Here is a 20,842-nt window from a genome sequence, read left to right on the forward strand (position 1 = left end):
ACAAAATACTATTAATGGGCTGAATTTATGATACAATGGAAAAATAGTTTGAGGAACAGCTTAAGACCCAAAGCTTATTTGGTCTTTTATTACTGAATGTTCTTCAATTTATCTCTTAAAAGTAATGATACTAATGACTACTCAAAGTAATTTGACCCCTCACAAGGTTTTCTATTATTATTAATAATGCAAAGCAGATGTGTGGATAAACTTATCTCTATATCACCTTGGAATCTCTTCCTCATATTTATATTTGAATATATATGAGATTGTTGTTCAGGAAATTGTTTCAGACAGACTAATGGACCTCATTTTAAGGTATGACTTGATATAATCTTCTCTTTGCTATTCTCAATCAATTCTTCCCGTCTCCACACTCTAAACTGAGATGATAATTGCTTTTAAGAGAGTAACCAGGCAGATGTAGGGCAATGGTTTACAAGATAAGCTTTGATGAGAAGTGTCCTGAGTTTATGTCCTGTTTCCTCCATTTACTGAGGGTTAGCCATGGTTCATTTTCAAACTTGCAACTCTCAGTTACCAATATGTATAAAATAAAACAACAATATCTCTTCAATGAGGTTTTTTTGAAGAGTAAGTAGAATAATGTACTTAGAAACTAACACAATGCATGGCTCATTACCCCCAGCACATTTTAGTTCTTATTATGATTAAAATTTTCATAATATATTTCATAAACATATACCGAAATATGTTTATATCTGTGTGTGTGTGTGTGTGTGAGAGAGAGAGAGAGAGAGAGAGAGAGAGAATAGTGTTTGGATAACATTTAACCTTTTAGACTCTGGAAGGGATCAGAGCTTTTTGTTTGTTTGTTTGTTTTTTAGTTTGGTGGATTGAACCTTCCCTAGGACTGGGTGATTATTGCAAAAGTTATATTTGTATTTGAAATGTCGTTATGATCCAGAAGCAATTTAAGGTCCAGTTTAACAAAGAACGGACAAGGTATAACTATTTTGATAGCAATATTGAGGCTCCGTCAACATTGACTAGAATTTTTTATCTGATGTGCTGTTCTTGATACAAATTTTGAGTAAAAATAGGTTTATGCAAATGCATTGCAGCATAATCTTTGTATTTCTTATCAGTGTACTCTAATGTTTGTGAAGTGCTCTCTAATCGTGGAATAATAATTTTTATTACCAATCACATTAAGTGATACACAAGCTTTGTACTGGACACATTATTTCATTTTATTATCTCAAAGTAGCTATTTTCCTGATTTTACATATGAGCAAGTGGATTTTGGGAGCTAACTTACCCAACGTCACATGTCTAGGGAATGGCAGAGGTGGATAGTGACTGACTCCAGAACCCATTTTACAGGGAAGAGAAAGCATCTTTCACAGAGATGTGATACATGCTTACAAAAGCACTTTCATGGTGGTACAAACTTTCTTGGGCAGACGTTATCAAGATCTGTACTTAAGGAGTAAGACCAGAGGTTTAAGTAAAAAACAGACTTTAGTTTTCATTTTCCTTAAGATATGTTGGTTTCTTTTCTTTCTCTTTTTTTAGGATATGGGGTCATGCTGTGTTGCCCAGGCTGCAGTGCAGTGGTGAGATCATGGCTCACTGCCGCCTTGACCTCCTGGCTAAATGATCCTCCCATCTCACCCTCCCAAGTAGCTGGCACATGCCAGTACACCCAGCTAATTTTGATTTTTTTGTAGAGATAGCATCTCACTATGTTGCCTAGACTGGTCTCGAACTCGTGGCCTCAAGCAATCCTCCTGCCTCAGCCTCCTAAAATGCGGGGATTACAGGCATGAGCCATCATGCTCAGCCTTGTTTTATTATATACCTAATGGATAATGCTTTTTGATATTTTGGAGAAGGATTTTTGATATTTTGTATATTTGGCACTGAAAAACATCTTCTGCTTTCCAGACAGCGGAAATAAATAAAAGAGCTAGCCATGCAGTAGTGGCATTTTATTCTGAGAACTTTGACTACATTTGGAATGTGTTAAATCTATATAACTTGATAGTGTTACAAGATTCCTACGGTGCTGCTTTGACAACCAGAAATCTCTGCAGCTGACTCTGTCTGCATGTTGCTCAGCCCAGCAGGCTGTGCTCAGCTCACGCCTGCTCAGATCCTGCACTGGCTCCACACTCAGCCTGTGGCTGGACTGGGCATGCCACAAGTGGCTTCTGTGTTGGGTGCTGGTGTCTAGACTAGGGGAACATGAGATGCCATGAATTCAGAGATGCCAGTGATCATGGGGCCCCAAAGGATGTTACAACTGTGGCTTGGGGGTTCCCAAGGTCTGAGCTTCCAGAAATGTTGCAGCTCTCCACTTCCATAGCTTGGTGAGCGGGAGCATGTTACAGCTACTTTATTCCCACTATCCACAGCCCATTGGGCAGACGTCAAGGTTACAGCTTGTTTGTTTCTGCTGCCCACAGTCTGGTGAGTTCTGGGTTCTTGTCCCATGCCCAAGAAGAATAAAGTACACAGACACTGGAGAATAAGTAGGGCAGAGAAGAATTGTATTGAGCAACAAAAGGAAAGCTGTCAGTGAAGAGGGGACCCTGAAAGCAGGGTAGCCATCTGTGAGTCTGAGTCTGGAGTTTTTGTGGGCTTAGAATGGGGAAGTACATGCTAGTCCCTGGGTCATCTTGGAAAAAGCACCGTTCAGTTGGTGAAAAGCCATCATCCAAAAGGAACCAATCAAGAGAGAGAGGGTAAGACAAAGATAGTAGTTCTCACTCTGGTCGTGGACACTTTCCAGAACTGGCAGTTCAATTTTCCGGTTTCAGGCTTTCTTTGGCTTGAAGGTTGGCACTGAAAGGGGACCCATTTCTGACTGTCTAGGAATTTGTCTGTCTCTTGTTGCTATTGATAGCATTAGAGTTAGTGAAACACAATAAAAATGTATTTTCCTTAAGAGAGAACCTCAATCTTCCCATTATTAACTGCTGTCCTTTCTTCTCCTTTTTTAATTGATAGGAAAAAAATGGAGTAATATTGTGCCTTAATAACAAATACAGCCATGTATAACTTAACAATGGCAATATACTATGAGAAATGCGTTGTTAGGTGATTTTGTTTTGTGAACATCATAATGTACTTATACAAACCTAGATGGTATAGCCTACTGCACACCTAGGTTATATGGTATAGCCTATTGCTCCTAAGCTATAAGCCTGTACAGCATGTTACTCTACTGAATACTGCAGGCAATTATAACACAATGTTAAGTGTCAGTGCATCTAAACTTAGCATAGAAAAGGCACAACAAAAAGACCATACAAAAGATTTTTTTAAAAAATAGTATACTTGTAAAGGGCACTTACCATGATGGAGCTTGCAGGACTGGAAGTTGCTATGAGTGAGTGTGAATGTGAAGCCCTAGGATATTACCGTATACTACTGTAAACTATGCAAACACTCCACAGTGGTATGCTTAGGCTATATTAAATTTAGAAAAACATATTTTTCTTCAATAAGTTAACCTTAGCTTACTATAACTTCATAAACAAAAAAATTTAAACTTTTTGATTCTTTTGTAATAACACTTAGCTTAAAAGAAGCACATTGTACAGATGTACAAATGTTTTTTCTATCCTTATTTGATAAGATTTTTTTCTATTTTTAAAATTTTTTACTTTTTACTTTTTAAGCTTTTTTTGTTAAAAACTAAGACACAAATATAAACATTAGCCCAGGCTTACACAGGGCAGGATCATCAATATTATTGTCTTCCACCTCCACATCTTGTCCCACTGGAAGGTCTTCAGGGGCAGCAGCATGCATGGAACTGTCATCTCCTAAGATAACGATGCCTTTATTTTTTTGGAATACCTCCTGAGTCTTTTTTACAATTAACTTTTATTTTTGTGTGTAGAAGGACTGCGTTGTAAAATAATGATTAAACAATATAGTAAATTCATAAACCAGTAATGTAGTCATCGATTATCAAGTTTTATATGCTGTACCTAATTATATATGCTATACTTTCATACAACTGGCAGCACAGGTTTGTTTACACCAGCATCACCACTAACACGTGAGTAATGCATTGCACTGCAACACTATGATGGCTATGATGTCACTAGGCAATGGGAAGTTTTTAGCTCCATCATAATCTTCTGGAAGATTATATATGTGGTCCATCATTGACTGAAATGTTGTTATAGAGCACTTTACTGTATTAAAATTTATTTCATTTTAGGAAGAATAATGAATTCTTCATTATTATATGTATTTATGTGTAGTTCCTAAGTTTAACAACAGTTTTGTACTGTTATTTAGATATGTTGAATGACACTTAAAGACTGACATATGCATTATAGGATACAACACGCTGCAATTTCTACCTTTTTCTTTCCAGTGTCTGTATTTATGCTGAAAGTTCAGGTGAATGACATCATCAGTCGTCAGTACCTGAGCCAAGCAGTTGTAGAAGTGTTTGTAAACTACACGAAGACAAATTCCACAGTAACAAAAAGCAATGGAGCAGTCCTGATAAAAGTACCCTACAAATTAGGACTTAGTTTAACTATTATTGCTTACAAAGATGGCTACGTGTTGACCCCTCTGCCTTGGAAAACCAGAAGAATGCCAAGTAAGCACTTAAACACTATTTTTGTTTTGTTTTGTTTTGTTTTTGCTAAATATAAATGAATTTTTTTCTCTGTTTGGGGAATATCTTGTTCTGGTAAGCTGAAAATGAGAAAGCTTAAGTCAGTATAAAGAGGTTAGAAGGGAGTGCCACTTTGAAGAAAACATTGTCTTGGTCTTTTCAGGCTGCTATAATGAAATACTCTAAGCTGGGTAGCTTGTAAAGAAGAGGAATTTATTTCTTGTAGTTCTGGTGTCTGGGAAGTCTAAGATCAAGGTGCCAGCAGATTCTGTGTCTGGTGAGGGCTTTTTTGTTTATAGATGATATCTTCGGTGTCCTCACATAGTAGAATGGGCAAACAAGTTCTCTTGGGCCTGTTTTAGTTCAGGGTGTTATGTCCCAACAGGTAAACTATCTGAAACCTCCCTAACATATTATAGATTTAATTCATTTTTTAAAATTGGCAAAAATAATCTTTAAAGAATAAATGTGCAAAGATACATGGGAATCTTGTAAAACTACATCTCCTAGGGGCGATTTGCCATTACAGACAACTAAAATATTATATATCTACAAAATTAACAGTGAGTGATATTGTGCTATAAGTTGTATTATGGTGCAAATTGGACACAGTATTTATAAAAATGTTATCTATGATAAGATGCCATTAGAAATCATTGAGAAAAGGTTGGATAGTCATTAAATGATAGATATATTTTGGTTAACTATTTGGAATAAATTAATTGAATCCATATGTGAAAATATATTGCTTAGATCGATCAAATGTGTAAAATAATTATATTAAATAAGAAAATAAACTATCTGACCTTTCAGTTAGGATGGTCTGTTTAAATTTAAAATCAATAAAAGGTGCCATAAGCTATATATGAACATATTATTTTAATAAACTCCTGTATGTCATAAACATAAAAAGCAACTAAGGTTGGAAATATATTTGGAACAATAAGGCATAATGTCCTTAATATGTAAAGAATTCATACAAATCAATATGAAAATGCCAAGACCCTGACTAAATAAGGTAAATGGACAAAATCATGGCCTATCAATTTTCAAAACAGGAAATACAAATGGTTAGTAAATATGACAACATGCTTTAATAATCTAAGATCAGTACACCAAAGAAATACACACTTCTTAGATTTTTTTTACCTTAAAAAAGTTGTTAAATGATTATCTTTAATATTGTCAAACAAGATAGGATCAGCATTCTCAAACATTCTCGGTAGAAGTACAAACTGGCAAAATTACCTCGGTAAAAATTTTTGAAATGTTTGTGTCAAAGTCTTCAAAATCTTCATAAACTTTGACCCAGTATTCCACTTTATGAATCTGCACAAATAAACGCATGTTAAAATATTAAATACAGTGGACAGACATTCATGCACCAGGAAGTTGATGCAATATTTTTGTAATAGTGAAATGGAAACATTCTAAATCTATGGGATTAAGGCAGTAAATAAGTAAATCTTGATACCTTAATAAATGAAATATGTGTGTTAAAAATGTTACGAAAAGTACGTTTTGAGAGAAATACGTTATTAAATGAAAAAGACAGGGTAACAGTATTCTGTGTACAATATCATAATTCACTATTTTAAAAAATCACAGGAATACCCAACAAAGAGCTATAATAAAATATTATTAATGATTGTTCCTGTGGTGGTATTGCAATGATCATCACTTTCATCTTATTTTCTGTGTTCCTCAAGTTTTTCACAGTAGGTATTACATCCCGTTTATAATAGGAAACAATTTTCATGGGAAAAGAAATCTGAATGTGTTTGAGGTTCAGATTCTCTTCATGTTTAATAGACGTGTGACTGAGAAAGTATCCAAATATGGGTTAATGTCTTACTTAAAATCACCTTGACGTTCAAACTGTGACCCTCCCACCTCTCCAATTTAATCCATTAATCAGTCTAAATGTTAATATATTCTGAAATTGAAATTACATTTTTATTTGGTAGTTCTCTTTTCCTATGGAAGGAGAAAAGTATATTTCATTTTACCTCCATACATCATTGTATACTTTTTGTATTTTACTTTTCTCCATATTTTCTTTAAATTCTTTGAAATATCTCAAAATAATAAAAGTATTTCCATGCAACTGTGTTTTCTCTTAAGAGATTTGAGGATGCCATCCTATTTCTATTTTAAATACACAGCATAGAGGAAAGATATCAAACGAGAACTTGTGCTTTGGGAACTCCTCAAAACTGATTTTTCTTTTGAAGGATTGATAAGTTTGATTTGATCTTGCTTGTAAAATGGTCTTTTGTGCCAGCTTCTTGCTCCAATCTTGAAATAATATCTTTCAGGTAATCTGCACTTAACTCATCCCAACAGGTAGTTCAGCTGCCTACACTTGTAGGCAGGTTTACCTCCATCCTGCATTACTACTAAAGGTTGACTTTGAATCATTTTGTGCGTTAAATTGTTTCCTTCTCTGCCAGCTCAGGATCGTTTTGGCAAACCACACCGTGTGCAGAAGAGCACTGTGCTCTTATGTGAGAAGGTAAAATGAAAAGTGGATATAGTTTTAGTCTAGAGAAGCTTGAATCATGGAGCCAAAAAAAATTTTTTTAATATTAATAACAAGTAACAATTAGAGAAAATATATCGGGGGTTATTCAAGCATTTAACTTGATCATTTATATCTGGGGTTACAGAACATCATTCATCACCTTTGTATAGACTACTACTATCACATGGAACAGATTAGTAAAATAAATAGTGTTAACCAATGTTTTCTTCTTACTTTATTGTGACCTTTTTCCTCCATCATATTTTATATTCATTCTTCCTTTGTTTTGAATTGCTCTTCCCATCAAGCAGTTGTTCCCCGCGACACACACACTTTTTGAGACTTGCTGTTACGAAACTATATTTGTCCTAGTTTTTCCCCCTCACGTTAAGTACAATATTCTAACTGTGCTATATTTCACAGTATATTCATCAGTTACACTCTCACTGTTCCCGCAAAGTCAAGCAAATATATGGCTATTTGAAGACACTGTTTTAATTACTGGAAAATTAGCTGGTAAGTACCATACTTCTAAGTAAACACTTAAAGTTATTGTTGTATAGCTGCACTTCTTCACCAAGAATCAGTGTGAATTATAACTTGAGAAAATCTAAATTGTTCAGTATGATTGGTACTGACTATAAGTTGATCTGAATTGATACTTATTTTACTGTCAAATGAATGGTGTGGCTTTTTTGTGTAACAGGAATCATTTTTTCCATTACTATTTTAGGACCTCAAATAGGCACATTGTAGAGAACTTCTGTTCTTCTTTCCAAGTCACATTTCTTACTGGGGCTTCCATGGTGGGAGGAATTGAGGAAAGGGCAGGACATACTGCTCAGGCCTTTGGGGCTAATTTGCAGATTGCCTCCTTCCTGCCTCCCGCATTAAATTTGTCGCTTTCGTGGGAGGTGCCTAAGACTTGGTAGTAAAGTATCTGCTCTGTAGATGTGATTTGCCTCACTTGTGTATCCCAAGGGGAAGAATGCAGAAATCATATTTTGGGTACTGATTCAAACTGTGTCCTCCAATTTTGCTTTACTAGCCATGAAGATGATCATTTCATCCTAACTCCCCGCAACCCGTAGAAACCTCAGAATTCTGTGACTCTTTGATTGCATATTTTAGGAAACCTCTATAAATGACAACAATTTACCTGTTTGTTTTGTATTGGTAAATTTATGTTTAGGTCTAAAGTGTAATAGGAATGACTGATACAGTGAGAAAGCCCTCAAGGTAGAGTCCAGTAAGAGCATCATGGTAAAAAGAACTCTCTGTGAAAGTTCTTTTCGTATTTAGATGCTGTCTTATCTATTCCTAAAGTATGAAACCAGAAAATTTATTATTTGGGAAGAAAATAAACTAGGGCTTGCTGAATCTTGAAGCAATTTACTGAGTGAGGCTGTAGAATCTCTTACTTATGAAATACCAAGACATTTGCCAGATTTTTTTTTTCCTTTGGGATGGAGTTTCGCTTGAGTTGCCCAGGCTTGAGTACAATGACGTGATCTCGGCTCACCATAACCTCTGCCTCCCAGGTTCAAGTGATTCTCTTGCCTCAGCTTCCCAAGTAGTTGGTATTACAGGCATGTGCTACCACACCCAGCTAATTTTGTATTTTTAGTAGAGACGGGGTTTCTCCATGTTGGTCAGGATGGTCTTGAACTCCTGTCCTCTGGTAAACCACTCGACTCAGCCTCCCAAAATGCTAGGATTACAGTCATGAGCCACTGTGCCTGGCCAGCTTTTGGTTGGTTGTTTGTTTTTGAGACAGCTGGCTCTGTCACCCAGGCTGGAGTATAGTGGTGCAATCTTGACTTGCTGCAACCTCCACCTCCTGGACTCAAGTGATCCTTCCACCTCAGCCTCCCAAGTAGCTGACACCACAGGCATGTACCACCACGCCTGGCTAATTTTTATGGTTTTCATAGAGATGGGGTTTCACCATGTTGGCCAGGCTGGTCTCAAACTCCTGACCTCAAGTGATCCGCCCATCTTAGCCTCCCAAAGTGCTGGGAGCTGCCATGCCTGGCCTTGCCAGAATTTTGAGCTAGTGACTTTTGCTGTGTATGGCAGAATGGTAGATGTGGAGCCTTGTGTGAAAGAATGGAAAGTAAATAAGAACCACAAGTATACAGAGAGGCTATGTTTAATGCTGTTGGGGCGTTAATGAAATTAGCTTCTTCACAGTTCCTCTTCAGTGTTTGCTTTGATGCATCCCTACCCCTTACTGGCATCTTCAAACCCCATTAAAAATCATAGTTTCTGCTGGAATGCGTGAAATGGATCTGTGTGACCATGTCCCGTACCAATCCTTTGCCACTGTGCCAAGCAATGGTAAGCACTCATTTGTCTGGAAAGTACTGGCCATGCCTTGGCAGGTTTCTGTGAGAACACTGTGAGTCCTCTTGAATTCTCAAATCCCTTCCTTTTACTGTCTCATTTTCCTAAAAGGTGACCCATTCATAAGGCCAGGCAGGAAAGTATGAATGTTTCATAGTGATGTTAAATCTTTCTGTGAAAAATACATATCCTTACTGCTAAACTTCCATAAAATGTTTCATTAGGTTTGTACAGTGGAAATTAAGCCTGTGTGTTTATGTATTTATGGCCAAAGGAGAAATTAGAACATTTAGGAATGTAAAAACCTGACAGAAGCTCAGCTAGACATTTTGCTTAGTGTGCATGTATTCAGTTGTTAAGAAATGTGGTCTTCAAAATAATTAAGCCACATATTAAAAGAGCAAGTCGTAGGTAGTACCTGTGAGTGATCAGAAGGCTTTAGATTGTATCCTCAACAACCAAACAAAAGCATATAATTATGTTACTTTTCTTAACTATTTTCCAGGTATTACTTTTTCTAGCTTCACACACACAAAAACTACAAACTGAGAAGTCTTACATTGTTTCATTTATCATTTATTGTCATGCAGCTCTTTAAAAACTGATGTCTTTTCTATTCTAATAATTTAATTGATTACTTCTGTCTTCATCGGTGACCTTACTAAAGTTCAAAGCAAAAGCTGATGTTTCTGATAATTTTCAGGTGTAAGAGTTGATCTTTGAATTATTAAATTCAAAATCTGTTGATTACAGAAATATCAATATTGTCACTGAATTCTCACTTGATAAATAATGTTAGAAGATACTGAGATATTTATACTTAGGAAAAATTCAGTTACTGAGATATTTATAAATTGAGTACCTGGCATTTGAAAGACTTTTAATGCGTGGTTAGTTAACTGATAGAGAAGCTTACCCACTTAAGTATGTGGCTGAATATCATCAGAGACACTTTTCTGTTGCAAGTTACTGAAAACCCAGTTTAATCTAGCTTAAGCCCAAAAGAAGCATTTATTTATTTCTCTTATAGATGGTAAGTGTAGGAATAGGACAAACTTTAGACATGGCTCGATCAGGACTTCAGTAGAAATAACTGAAAACTGGTTCTCAGTTTCTCAACTCTCCACTCTTTGAATGCTGCCTCGATTTTTAAACAAGCTTTCATTTTTTATTGCAAGATGGCTGTTACAACTCCTGGATGTATACCTGCTCACATAAAATCCAGTCCAAGCAAAACACACATTACATCTCATTAACTGTGCTTGGGACAGGGCCCATCATTGAACAAATCACTGTGGCCAAGAGAATGAGATGCTTTTAATTGGTTTCAGCCCATTCTGGCATGCACCGTCAACTCCGCTACTGTTACAGAAATGAGACCCCAAATGAAACACATGGGCTAAAAATGGTCAGTGTGGGGTTCCCCAGAGTGGAAAGAAAAGGGTGAGGAAATTATGGGCAGCAGAATCAATCAGTTACAAAGGTGTGTTGTGTCATCTAAAGAAAGGAAAATTTCTTAGTTCTGCATTTAAAATAATTACATGAGAAGATGCTAATGATATTTAGCAATAATTATAATTGCTTCTTTTAAAGTAAAACATCCTGACCAATGCTGCTATGGTCAACATGCCTTTATCTCTTTGTTAATAAGGTTTCCTTTATTCCAGATGCCAAATCTCAACCAAGTGTTCAGTTTTCAAAAGCCTTAATTAAACTTCCTGACAACCATCATATAAGCAACGTTACCGGCTATCTTACAGTTCTACAACAGTTTTTGAAAGTGGACAATTTTCTGCATACAACTGGAATTACTCTCAATAAACCAGGTATTATCTTTTTGCATAATACAGTTATAAGAAACATTAGTATACAAATCTTTCATCAAATATTTAGCTATTTAGATAGCTATTAAATATTCAATATTTAAGCTATGGATAATACACATCACTTGAGACATAAATCTAGTTATTAAAATGTATATAATAAAAATTCCCTTTATCCAATGAAATATATATTATTCAATGAAAGAAAAACTCTGCATACATTATTTCAAATGCATGGAAATTTTGATTTCTTCTAAATTTATTAAATTTTATTTGATCCAAAGCAGGTAAGGTACAGAAAATAGTTATGATTATTGTATAGCTTTGAAAATTTAATACATTTAAAAATTAAATTCAGTTTGTATTTTTTTCATAATTCTACCTATTCATTTTTAACCAACTGATGAGAAGTGTCAATAATTGAGATATAAAAAAGTTTATAGATTGGAGTAAGCTATTGTAAATATTTGCTATTCTCTGTATAAAATATAAATACTGAAAATACATGTATTTCAGAGTCAACAGCACTCATATTTCTATAAGGCTGTCATAATATAAAAGTTAGGGGAACAATGGAATTTTACATTTAAAAATACATTCATAAATAAACCCCTTAAAAACATCATTTCCCTCTGTATATCCATACTTGTTCCGCCATTTTTTTCTTTTGAGATAGGGTCTTGCTCTGTTTCCCAAGCTGGAGTGCAGTGGCGTGATTTTGGTTCACTGCAGCCTTAACCACCCAGGTTCAAGTGATCTTCCTACCTAAGCCTCCCAAGTAGCTAGGACTACAGGCGTGCACCACCACACCCAGCCAATTTTTTTATTTTTTGTAGAGATGGAGTTTCGCCATGTTGCCTCAGCTGGTCTTTAACTCCTCTGCTCAACAATCCACCCACCTCAGCCTCCCAACGTGCTGGGATTACAGGCCTGTTCTACCATTTTTACCACTCATTGTAACCTAACTGAAAATCCACTGTTTAAAATAACCTCAAACAGTCTATAATTCTGATAGTTTCATCTTTTTTTCCAGATATTTTGTTTCATTTGAGGAACAGCCAGCAATGAGTGATAACAGGAAATAAGTATTTTGGTTAGATAGTTTTGTTTTGTTTTGTTTTGCTTGCTGTAGTTGATGCTATCAGTGCCCCAGCCAGATGACACTCATTCTTCTGTTACAAACCTGCTTTTCCTACTGCACACATCTGTGACTGCCTGAGGGCATTCCTTGGTTCCAGGAAGCACACTTGACCGTCACATGGGGCAAGCTGTCAACCAATGACACATAAGAGCTGGTGTGGCTAGGACAACTCTGAGCCAGTGTATGTCCCCAGTGGAACTGAGCTGGAGTTACCACAGTGATAACCTGCTTGTTAACATATCCTGTGTTGGCTCCCTTCCTTCCTTCTGAATTATGCTTCTCTTAGTGATAGGTGCTTCCTGGGCTTACCTACAAAATAAACTATTTGCACTCAAATTATTGTCTCAGGGTCTGCTTCTTGAGGAAGCCAAACTAAGACATCTGCCAAGATTTTCCAGATGTAACCTACAGCATGCTGTAAATAAAAACATTTACTAGAATGGTATCTGTACACACTATCACAAATGAAGCTCATGGCTCTGAAGTGTGTTCATGGCCAAGACTCATTAGGTCCAGTGGAAAAGGGTCACAATGAACTCTGTCCCCCAACACTGTATTACCTGCTTTTGAGACTATTCATTAAAAGTTTGGATTATCCTGAGAATGCTGCTATCATTTAAAAAGTTCTAGAGCAGTGCTGCCAAATGGAAATACTCTTCTCTGTCCAACATGTGGCTGTTGTGCTCTTGAAACATGACCAGTGCACTGAGGAACTTAATTTAAATAGCCACATGCAGCTAGTGGTCACTCTATGAAGATTACACAGTTCTAGAGTTCAGTGAGGATACAAATGTTCTTTCATAAAAGTTTTGTTCTCCTTCTCATTCTTTTTATCAGTCTTTTTCCCCTTGCACCATTCTTTTCTCCTCCGAGTTGGCTTTATCTCAAATGCTGGTGTGTCGGTGTCAACAGTTTGTAAAGCCACTGACTGCACAGAGCTGAAGGGTGGGGTTGAAGCAGGTACTTCAGAAAGCCAGCCAACTGGTTTTACTGAATAGTTTGATGTAGTTACTTAACAATTTATACAACATTTGATTTGTGCTTGCAGTGGATGACTTACTAGCAATACCAGCCTATAAAATATATATGGCACTACTTTGCTTATTTAATATTAGTCCTTCAGGTAATTTACTACAGTTAATTCTTATATTTAATTGAAAATTTTCAATAAGCCGCTACTTGCCCTGTCTGATGGTTGAAGCCATTCCAGATAAGTAGTCATGATAATGAGTACTCTTTCTGTGGCTGCCAAGGCCCTCCACTCTTGCCTGTCTCCTGTGCTGCCCTCTAGCCCTGTGGCCACCTTTCTTTCCTGCACCTGCCAAGATCACTTCTAATTTGGAGGCTTTGGACTTGTTTATTCTGCCTGGAAAGTTCTTGGAGGTCCTTCCCATTTGGCTGCAGCCCAGATGTGCCCTCCTCAGACAGGAGGCCTTTTTTGACCACCTAATTATGTTCCTTTTCTAGATTATCATGCACTTACATTTGGATGGGGGAAAAAACTGATGAGGAGTAAATACATGGGGGGAAAAAGGATATTTGATAGGAATTATGAAAAAAGTATTGCAGACAATATCAGAAATTATGTATTTACTGTGTCTTTGGGGCCCATATGAGTGCATGGTGCTGGTAGGGACTCTGTAAATATTTGTTAAATGAATGAACAAAATTCTAGTTTTGAAGCCAAAGATTCAAAAGTGTAGACCAAAAGCAAATAGATAAAAAGTATACTTTCACCATCTATTTGTAGAAATACTGTAATTTAAAAATCTATAATTTTATTCTTCATAAATATTCTGGTATATATTATAACTTTGTTTGGCATTGCTAATATTTCAAAAGCAAAAGAAAGGCACTTTCTGCTCCCTCTCTCTGCCCAGAGTGTAACAGACATCTGTAGATAGTTCCTGATATTTAAGAAGCCTTACTATAAATTGTATAATTAAATCTTTAAAACCTTAGGCAAAACAATATAACCAATTCTGTTATCTCCCTTTCTCCTACTTTTCAAGCTTGGAAGTCTAGTATTAGTTTTAAAATCTAAGTTTATATTCTTTCAATTGTATGAATAATCAAGTATATTAAGACATAATTTTTATCAAGTAATATTACAGTGATTTTGTTTCATGTTTAATTGCCTAAACCTATCCATTAAAAATTATACTTTTAATCTGAATGCTTTTTATGTAAGAAGTGCAGCTGGATCTGTGGGTTCTAGCACTCCTTGAAACAGATGGTCTTGGAAAAGAGAAGGCCAGATATTTCAGATCCACATCTGCATTGATGGTGTATGATGGAGCCTTTATTTGAGTGTGGTTCTGTATGAGATGGGGTTTTTTTGGTTGTTGCTTTTTAGATTTATAAAAATATTGAATTGGATTCTAGTGCCCTTATATCAGATGACTTAGATAACTTAGGTTCATATTGATTTATGTTACATTGCATAGCCTATATTTACACAATATTTTAAAATTACATTTTAAAAATCCTTAATGTGTATTCAGTATCTATTTGATATTAAAATAGATAACCCTTGGTGAAATAGAGGAACTACTTATTTTAGACCCATAATAATTAGGTAACTACCACTTCTATTTATATATGATTTTAATAAACTGTCCTCTTTTATAGGTTTTGAAAACATTGAATTGACCCCTCTTGCTGCAATATGTGTGAAAATATATTCTGGAGGAAAAGAACTAAAAGTCAATGGCTCTATTCAGATTTCTCTTCCTCTTCTACGTCTGAATGATGTAAGTGCAGGGGATCGCATACCTGCTTGGACATTTGATATGAACACAGGTATGTGAGCTAGCTTAAAATATTCTGAATATTTGTCAATTGACTAGCTAACTGTTTTATCTTAGAACTTGATACAGCTCTAGTTTTTCAGTAACATCACAAATGTATTTGTTAGTGACCAAAATTGACCTCACTTTAATATAATACAACTATTGGGGAAATGATGGGAATACACATGTCAAAAAATAGCATTATTTATTCATTCCATTACCTTTTTGTAGCACCACCATTCTGAGGTAGAAATAATTTTTTAAAATTATCTCTGTTCTTAGAAGTTTGCTTTTGTTTTGATAAGCTCATAATACCTATCTAAGAGCATGGTTTAAGGCAATTGGGAAATGTATGCTAGTTTCATGAAAAAAAAAACCATTATGTTATTAAGAGATAGAAAGAGTAATTGTTTTTCCAAAGAAACCCCTTAGATACTAGTTTTGTTCTCTGGGTTTTGCCTCCTAAATAGCAGCTGGAAATATATGTATATTTTCATCCTCAGCTTCCCTTTGTTTTGTTCATGGGTTCCCATGTAAATAAGGTAGGAGTATAAGTTACCAAAAAAAGAAAGAAAAGAAAAAGGAAAATGATCAGCCCACAGCTGAAAAGTTTAGAAGTAGGACTTCCTTGGGTGAGTCATGTACAGTCTAGTTAGTTTCACAGGGCTTGGGCTTGGTTTCTCTCCTCCCCGACTCCCATCTGTTTGCTCTGTATTAGCACCTTTCTAGGATAGGATTTCCCTTCAGAGTGACAAGAAGGCTGTAGGTGCTCTAATGTTATACTTTGCCAGGTTGAAGGCCAGTGCAGAGATTTTCTTAGGAGCTATGTATAGCAGAAGCCCTTGGACTCACTGTAGTTGTAGAGTGGAGTTTGCATGCCCATCTTAGAACCTGTCTTTGTGACCTGCAAATTGAATGCACAGATTTATTTAGACTTCAAGTCACGTGTTGAAGCTGGGGTGGAACCCTATACTGGATCATGTTGACGGAGAATAGGGCACAATAGATCCTCAAAGGAGACTTGAAATGGGATTTCATGTGGGTAATAAGACCCCCAAAACACATATGTTTTCACTATAGAATATAAGCAGTAATGTATCTATGTTTTAAAGAAAGAGTGGAAACTATATAACCATGATAGTATGCTACTGAAATCATTAGATTAAAAACTCTAAGATTTGGAGTCTAGTCTGTTTACCAGGAGGACTATTTGGAATAAGTCATTTAACTTATTTGGGCCTCAGTTTCCTGATTTGTTGAATGAGGAAGCTGTGTTAAGGCACTTAAAAAAAGAATATCTGCTGTTTGAGTCCTGGTTGCTGATTGTTCTTTCTGGCCAAGGCATTTATCTCTAATGTACTTTTCAGTGGCAACATTTTTTGAATTGATTTATCACTGATGTAACACTTGTGGACTGTTTAAAAGCAATAGATTAAATTATTCTCATCATTTTCAAGTTTCTCTACCTTATTAAAATACTTTTTTACATGTTGTAGATAATTCCCTATAATAAATCAATAAACCATAATACAAATATACACCAAACTCAAATAGCTTTGTTATGCTATTTATAAATAAAACTTCATAAGAGGTATAGGTTTTACTGAATTCTTTTTTCTTTTGACAGCAAATTTTACTGGATGAGGTAACATTTATTGAAAGTTTAGAAGATCTAGTTCTATAAGAACAATACCAACAGTACTAGACGAAAACAATACTTAGTAAAAAATTAAGGCCATAAAATAGTATATTTAATTAGAATATCAGAACAGGTGATACAAGGTATCTTAATATGCACAGTTTAAATAGAATCTGGAGAGTCATGATTTTTCTAAGTATGTCTGTGTCCTTAGTTTATTTTATTATTATTATTTTCTTTTTTTGAGACAGAGTCTTGCTCTGTCACCCAGGCTGGAGTGCAGTAGCACACTCTCAGCTCACTGCAGCCTCCACCTCCCAGGCTCAAGCGATTCTCCTGCCTCAGCCTCCTGAGTATGTGGGATTACAGGCATGCACCACCACGCCTGGCTAATTTTTGTGTTTTTTTTAAATAACTATTTTGTTTTAATATAAAATGACAATTTTTTTGGAATGACAATTCTTAATTTGTATGCCAAAAACATGTATTAATATCAAGAAATGTGAAAATTTAGTACTTTTTAATTTTAAAACTCACCAAATTAATAGATGAGTTTTTCACGAATTCCGTGATTAAGGCTTTGTGATCCAGTTATTTGAAGGTCTGATTCTAAGGTGAGTTTATTTCAGTACCTATTACAATAATAGGTGTCGTAATTGATAATTTTTGTGTTTTTAATGGAGACGGGGTTTCACCATGTTGGCCAGACTGGTCTTGAACACCTGATCTTGTGATCCACATGCCTTGGCCTCCCAAAGTTCTGGGATTACCGGCTTGAGCCACTGCACCTGGCCATCCTTAGTTTATTTACAGTGTTTTTTGGTCATGACAAATCATCCAAATTATTCTATTACAGTATATACCATATTATAATATGATGTGATATTAGCCTATGATAATATAGTGCCACAGTTTTCATAATCTTTGAAAAAGTCCCATAACGTATTCTATGCATGACCATCAGTTCTTAAGATATATAACTGTAACTAACTGGTATTTTTTACATACCTTCCTTTTTAGGTGCTTGGGTAAATCATGGTCGGGGAATGGTCAAGGAACATAACAGTCATTTAATCTGGACATATGATGCACCACATTTGGGCTACTGGATAGCAGCTCCACTTCCAGGAACTAGAGGTATTGTAAAAAATGAAAGTAATTAAAACATATAATCCAAATAGTCTTGCTGGAATTGATAGCAACAGACCTCAGTTTTATTCTAAGCACTGCCACTTACAAGCTGTATGACAATGGGATAGGAACTTGATCTCAGCATTTTTTTTTTCATGTGTATAAGGTCTCTTATAGTTATATCTGATGAATCTGTGAAGAGTGAAGTTTGTTCAAATCAAGTATTTTCTTAGTCTACTTTTTTTTTTTATGAATAAATTCTGTCCAAATCAGAGCTTTTGGTTGCAAGCAACAGAAAAATACTTTGAGTAATTTAAAAATATGCTATATTAGAAGGATGTAGGGAGTTCACAGGAACCCAGGGAAGGCTGAAGAACCACATGCTGAAAGGCAGGACTCCTTGCCGTGCCAGATGGCCTAGTTAGCAGCCTGCTTGACAACCTTTGCCAGGTTGCTGCTGTGTGGTGGCTGGCTCCAACCCTTTCCAGCCCTTTCCAGTATTTTCCTTATACTATTCCTGGTCATTCTAGGGCTGAAGAATGATCATCCCATTGGCCCACTTTTGGGTCATGAGCACACATGTTACTTGGTGGGGATTGAGGAGGAGAGGAAGGGCTCTTGGAAGTCTGCAGACACCATCATTCAAGAAAAGACTGATGATGTATTAAATCAAGCTTGTTCAACCCCCAGCCCACAGGCTGTATGCAACCTAGGACAGCTTTGAATGAGACCCAATACAAATTTGTAAACTTCCTAAAAACATTGAGTTTTTTTGTGATTTTTTTTTTTTTTGAGCTCATGAGCTATCATTAATGTATTTTATGTGTGGCCCAAGGCAGCTAAAAGATTGGACACCCCCGTACTAAATGAAAATTGGTCTGACATTTTGAACAGAAGGAAGATGGAGGCTGGGGAGCAAAACCATGAATTGTCCCCTAGGGAAGATCTGTTCATATTCTAGGAAGAATGAGAATTTTATTTCCTTATATTTAACATGTTGTCAAATTATCTAGGTAATTTGTACCTCAGGAAACCCTACATTGATCTCAAGTTGTGTACATTCCTCAAAATATTCAAACATTGCATATTTTAGCCATTAAATTTTGAAAAAAAGAAAAATTCTCTAACCTGCAGTAGTCTAGACTGGTTGCACTGTCAGCCTGCTACCACTTCCTGGGCCTTTTGGGTATGTGTTGGCATAAATTAAATTGCTTCTTGGCTTTCCCTGCCACCAGCTTTCATGAGTCAATTATGATAGCTTATATTCCTTTATTCTTGTAGGTTTGTGTTTTTACAGATTAAAAACAAAGCAAAATTTAGTGTTATTTTAGTGAAGATTTTAGAGTGAAAGTTGAATACATGATTGAAGATTATGATATACATGCATTAGAGATAATTCTTTTGGTTTATCAAGTGTTTTGGCTCACAGCTGAGGGGTAGTTGCTACCTGGGTATTTCATACTGATTAGGAATAGTCCTAGTACTTACCCTGATCCAGAACATGGATGGCATTTTACATATGTTTATCTGCAGCATTTTGTCATCTAACATTATTATGACTATCTATTATTTTGAAGGCTATCGGTTTTCTCTAATTTTTAAAATCAAGTTTGATTTTTATTTTCATTCTGTGTTGGCAAGTTTGAATTTTCTTTTTTGATTGGGTCTTGCTATGTTGCCTGCTCAGGCTGGGCTCAAACTCTGGATCTTCCCACTTCAGCCTCTTGAGAAGCTGGGACTAGGTAGCCATATATAATCACGAGAAATGTTCTTTTTATTTCTATTTGAACTTAGTGCTTACAAGATTATTTATTCAGAAACCAGAGGGTGGTTACTTTTGCTTTTCATGATGCAAAATATCATACAATCTTGCCAGCTGTCTGGCCTTATCCCATTCTATATTTGCAACTATAATGAAATATCGATGAAAAACTAATTTCATACAACTCATTTCATTTTTAATAAAAATAACCTATGGAGCATTTCAGTTTTATAGAGAAATGTACTTACACTAAAAATATATCTAAAATAACTGAATTACGTAAGATAGCTTTATGAATTACAAAAGCCAAAATTATTTTCTAAAACCACATGGAAGTTCTGTTCCAGATTATTTATTGGAAAAGATGCTGTTTGGATGAGTACGAAAATAAAAGTAGGGGCTTCTTGTTTAGTTTGAATTAGAGACCTTCTAGTGATGCTTTTGAAGAATTTATTCTGCAAGCATATCAATCAAAGGAATACTACATTAGAAATATGGATAACTTGATGATAGCTCTTACTTTGTCTGTAATTAACTGAGTGAGCTTGAAATAGGTACTTACTCAACTGAGCATTAGTTTTCTTGTTTCTAAATTGGGAGAGTTGGATATTGTGTTAGTCTGCTCAGGCTGCCATAACAAAATAACTGCAGAGTAGTAACTGGCTATTAACAGAAATTTATGTTCTCACAGTCTGGAGGCTACTGTCCAAGGTCAAGGTGCTGTCAGGGTTGGTGAGGTCTCTTCCTGGCTTCTAGATGGCCATTTTCTCAAGGTGTCTTCACATGGTCTTTCCACACACCAACCAATTCTCCAATTTTCAGTGGACGTTGATTATATCCTATAATTCAATTCAGTCCTGACATTGTCTACTTACAGTTAGCATCAGACCCCTCAGGTTAAAGGTTTAATCCCATAGGACTGCCCCCATTTCAGGTGCCCATTGCAAGCAGCAGGTTCTCAGATTTGGCTTCAAATGGGGGGTTTGCACAATTCTCTCCTCAGGTTTGATTATTTGCTGTGATAGCTCACAGAAATCAGGGGAACACTTACTTACACTTAACAGCTTGTAAT

At 35.9% G+C, this 20,842-nt stretch overlaps 1 protein-coding gene across 1 annotated transcript in view; it reads left to right on the forward strand.

The window, feature by feature from the left end:
* FAM171B (family with sequence similarity 171 member B) overlaps positions 1 to 20,842 on the forward strand; it is a 71,862-nt gene that overhangs the window by 42,064 nt on the left and 8,956 nt on the right. Inside the window, exons 2-6 of the mRNA XM_003907708.3 lie at positions 4,361 to 4,594; positions 7,560 to 7,652; positions 11,150 to 11,308; positions 15,078 to 15,248; positions 17,898 to 18,014. Of these exons, the coding sequence (XP_003907757.1) occupies positions 4,361 to 4,594; positions 7,560 to 7,652; positions 11,150 to 11,308; positions 15,078 to 15,248; positions 17,898 to 18,014 (774 nt within the window). The remainder of the gene's footprint in view (positions 1 to 4,360; positions 4,595 to 7,559; positions 7,653 to 11,149; positions 11,309 to 15,077; positions 15,249 to 17,897; positions 18,015 to 20,842) is intronic.

The sequence above is a fragment of the Papio anubis genome, chromosome 10 (genome assembly GCF_008728515.1).
Source record: "Papio anubis isolate 15944 chromosome 10, Panubis1.0, whole genome shotgun sequence".
NCBI classification, from domain to species: Eukaryota; Metazoa; Chordata; class Mammalia; order Primates; family Cercopithecidae; genus Papio; species Papio anubis.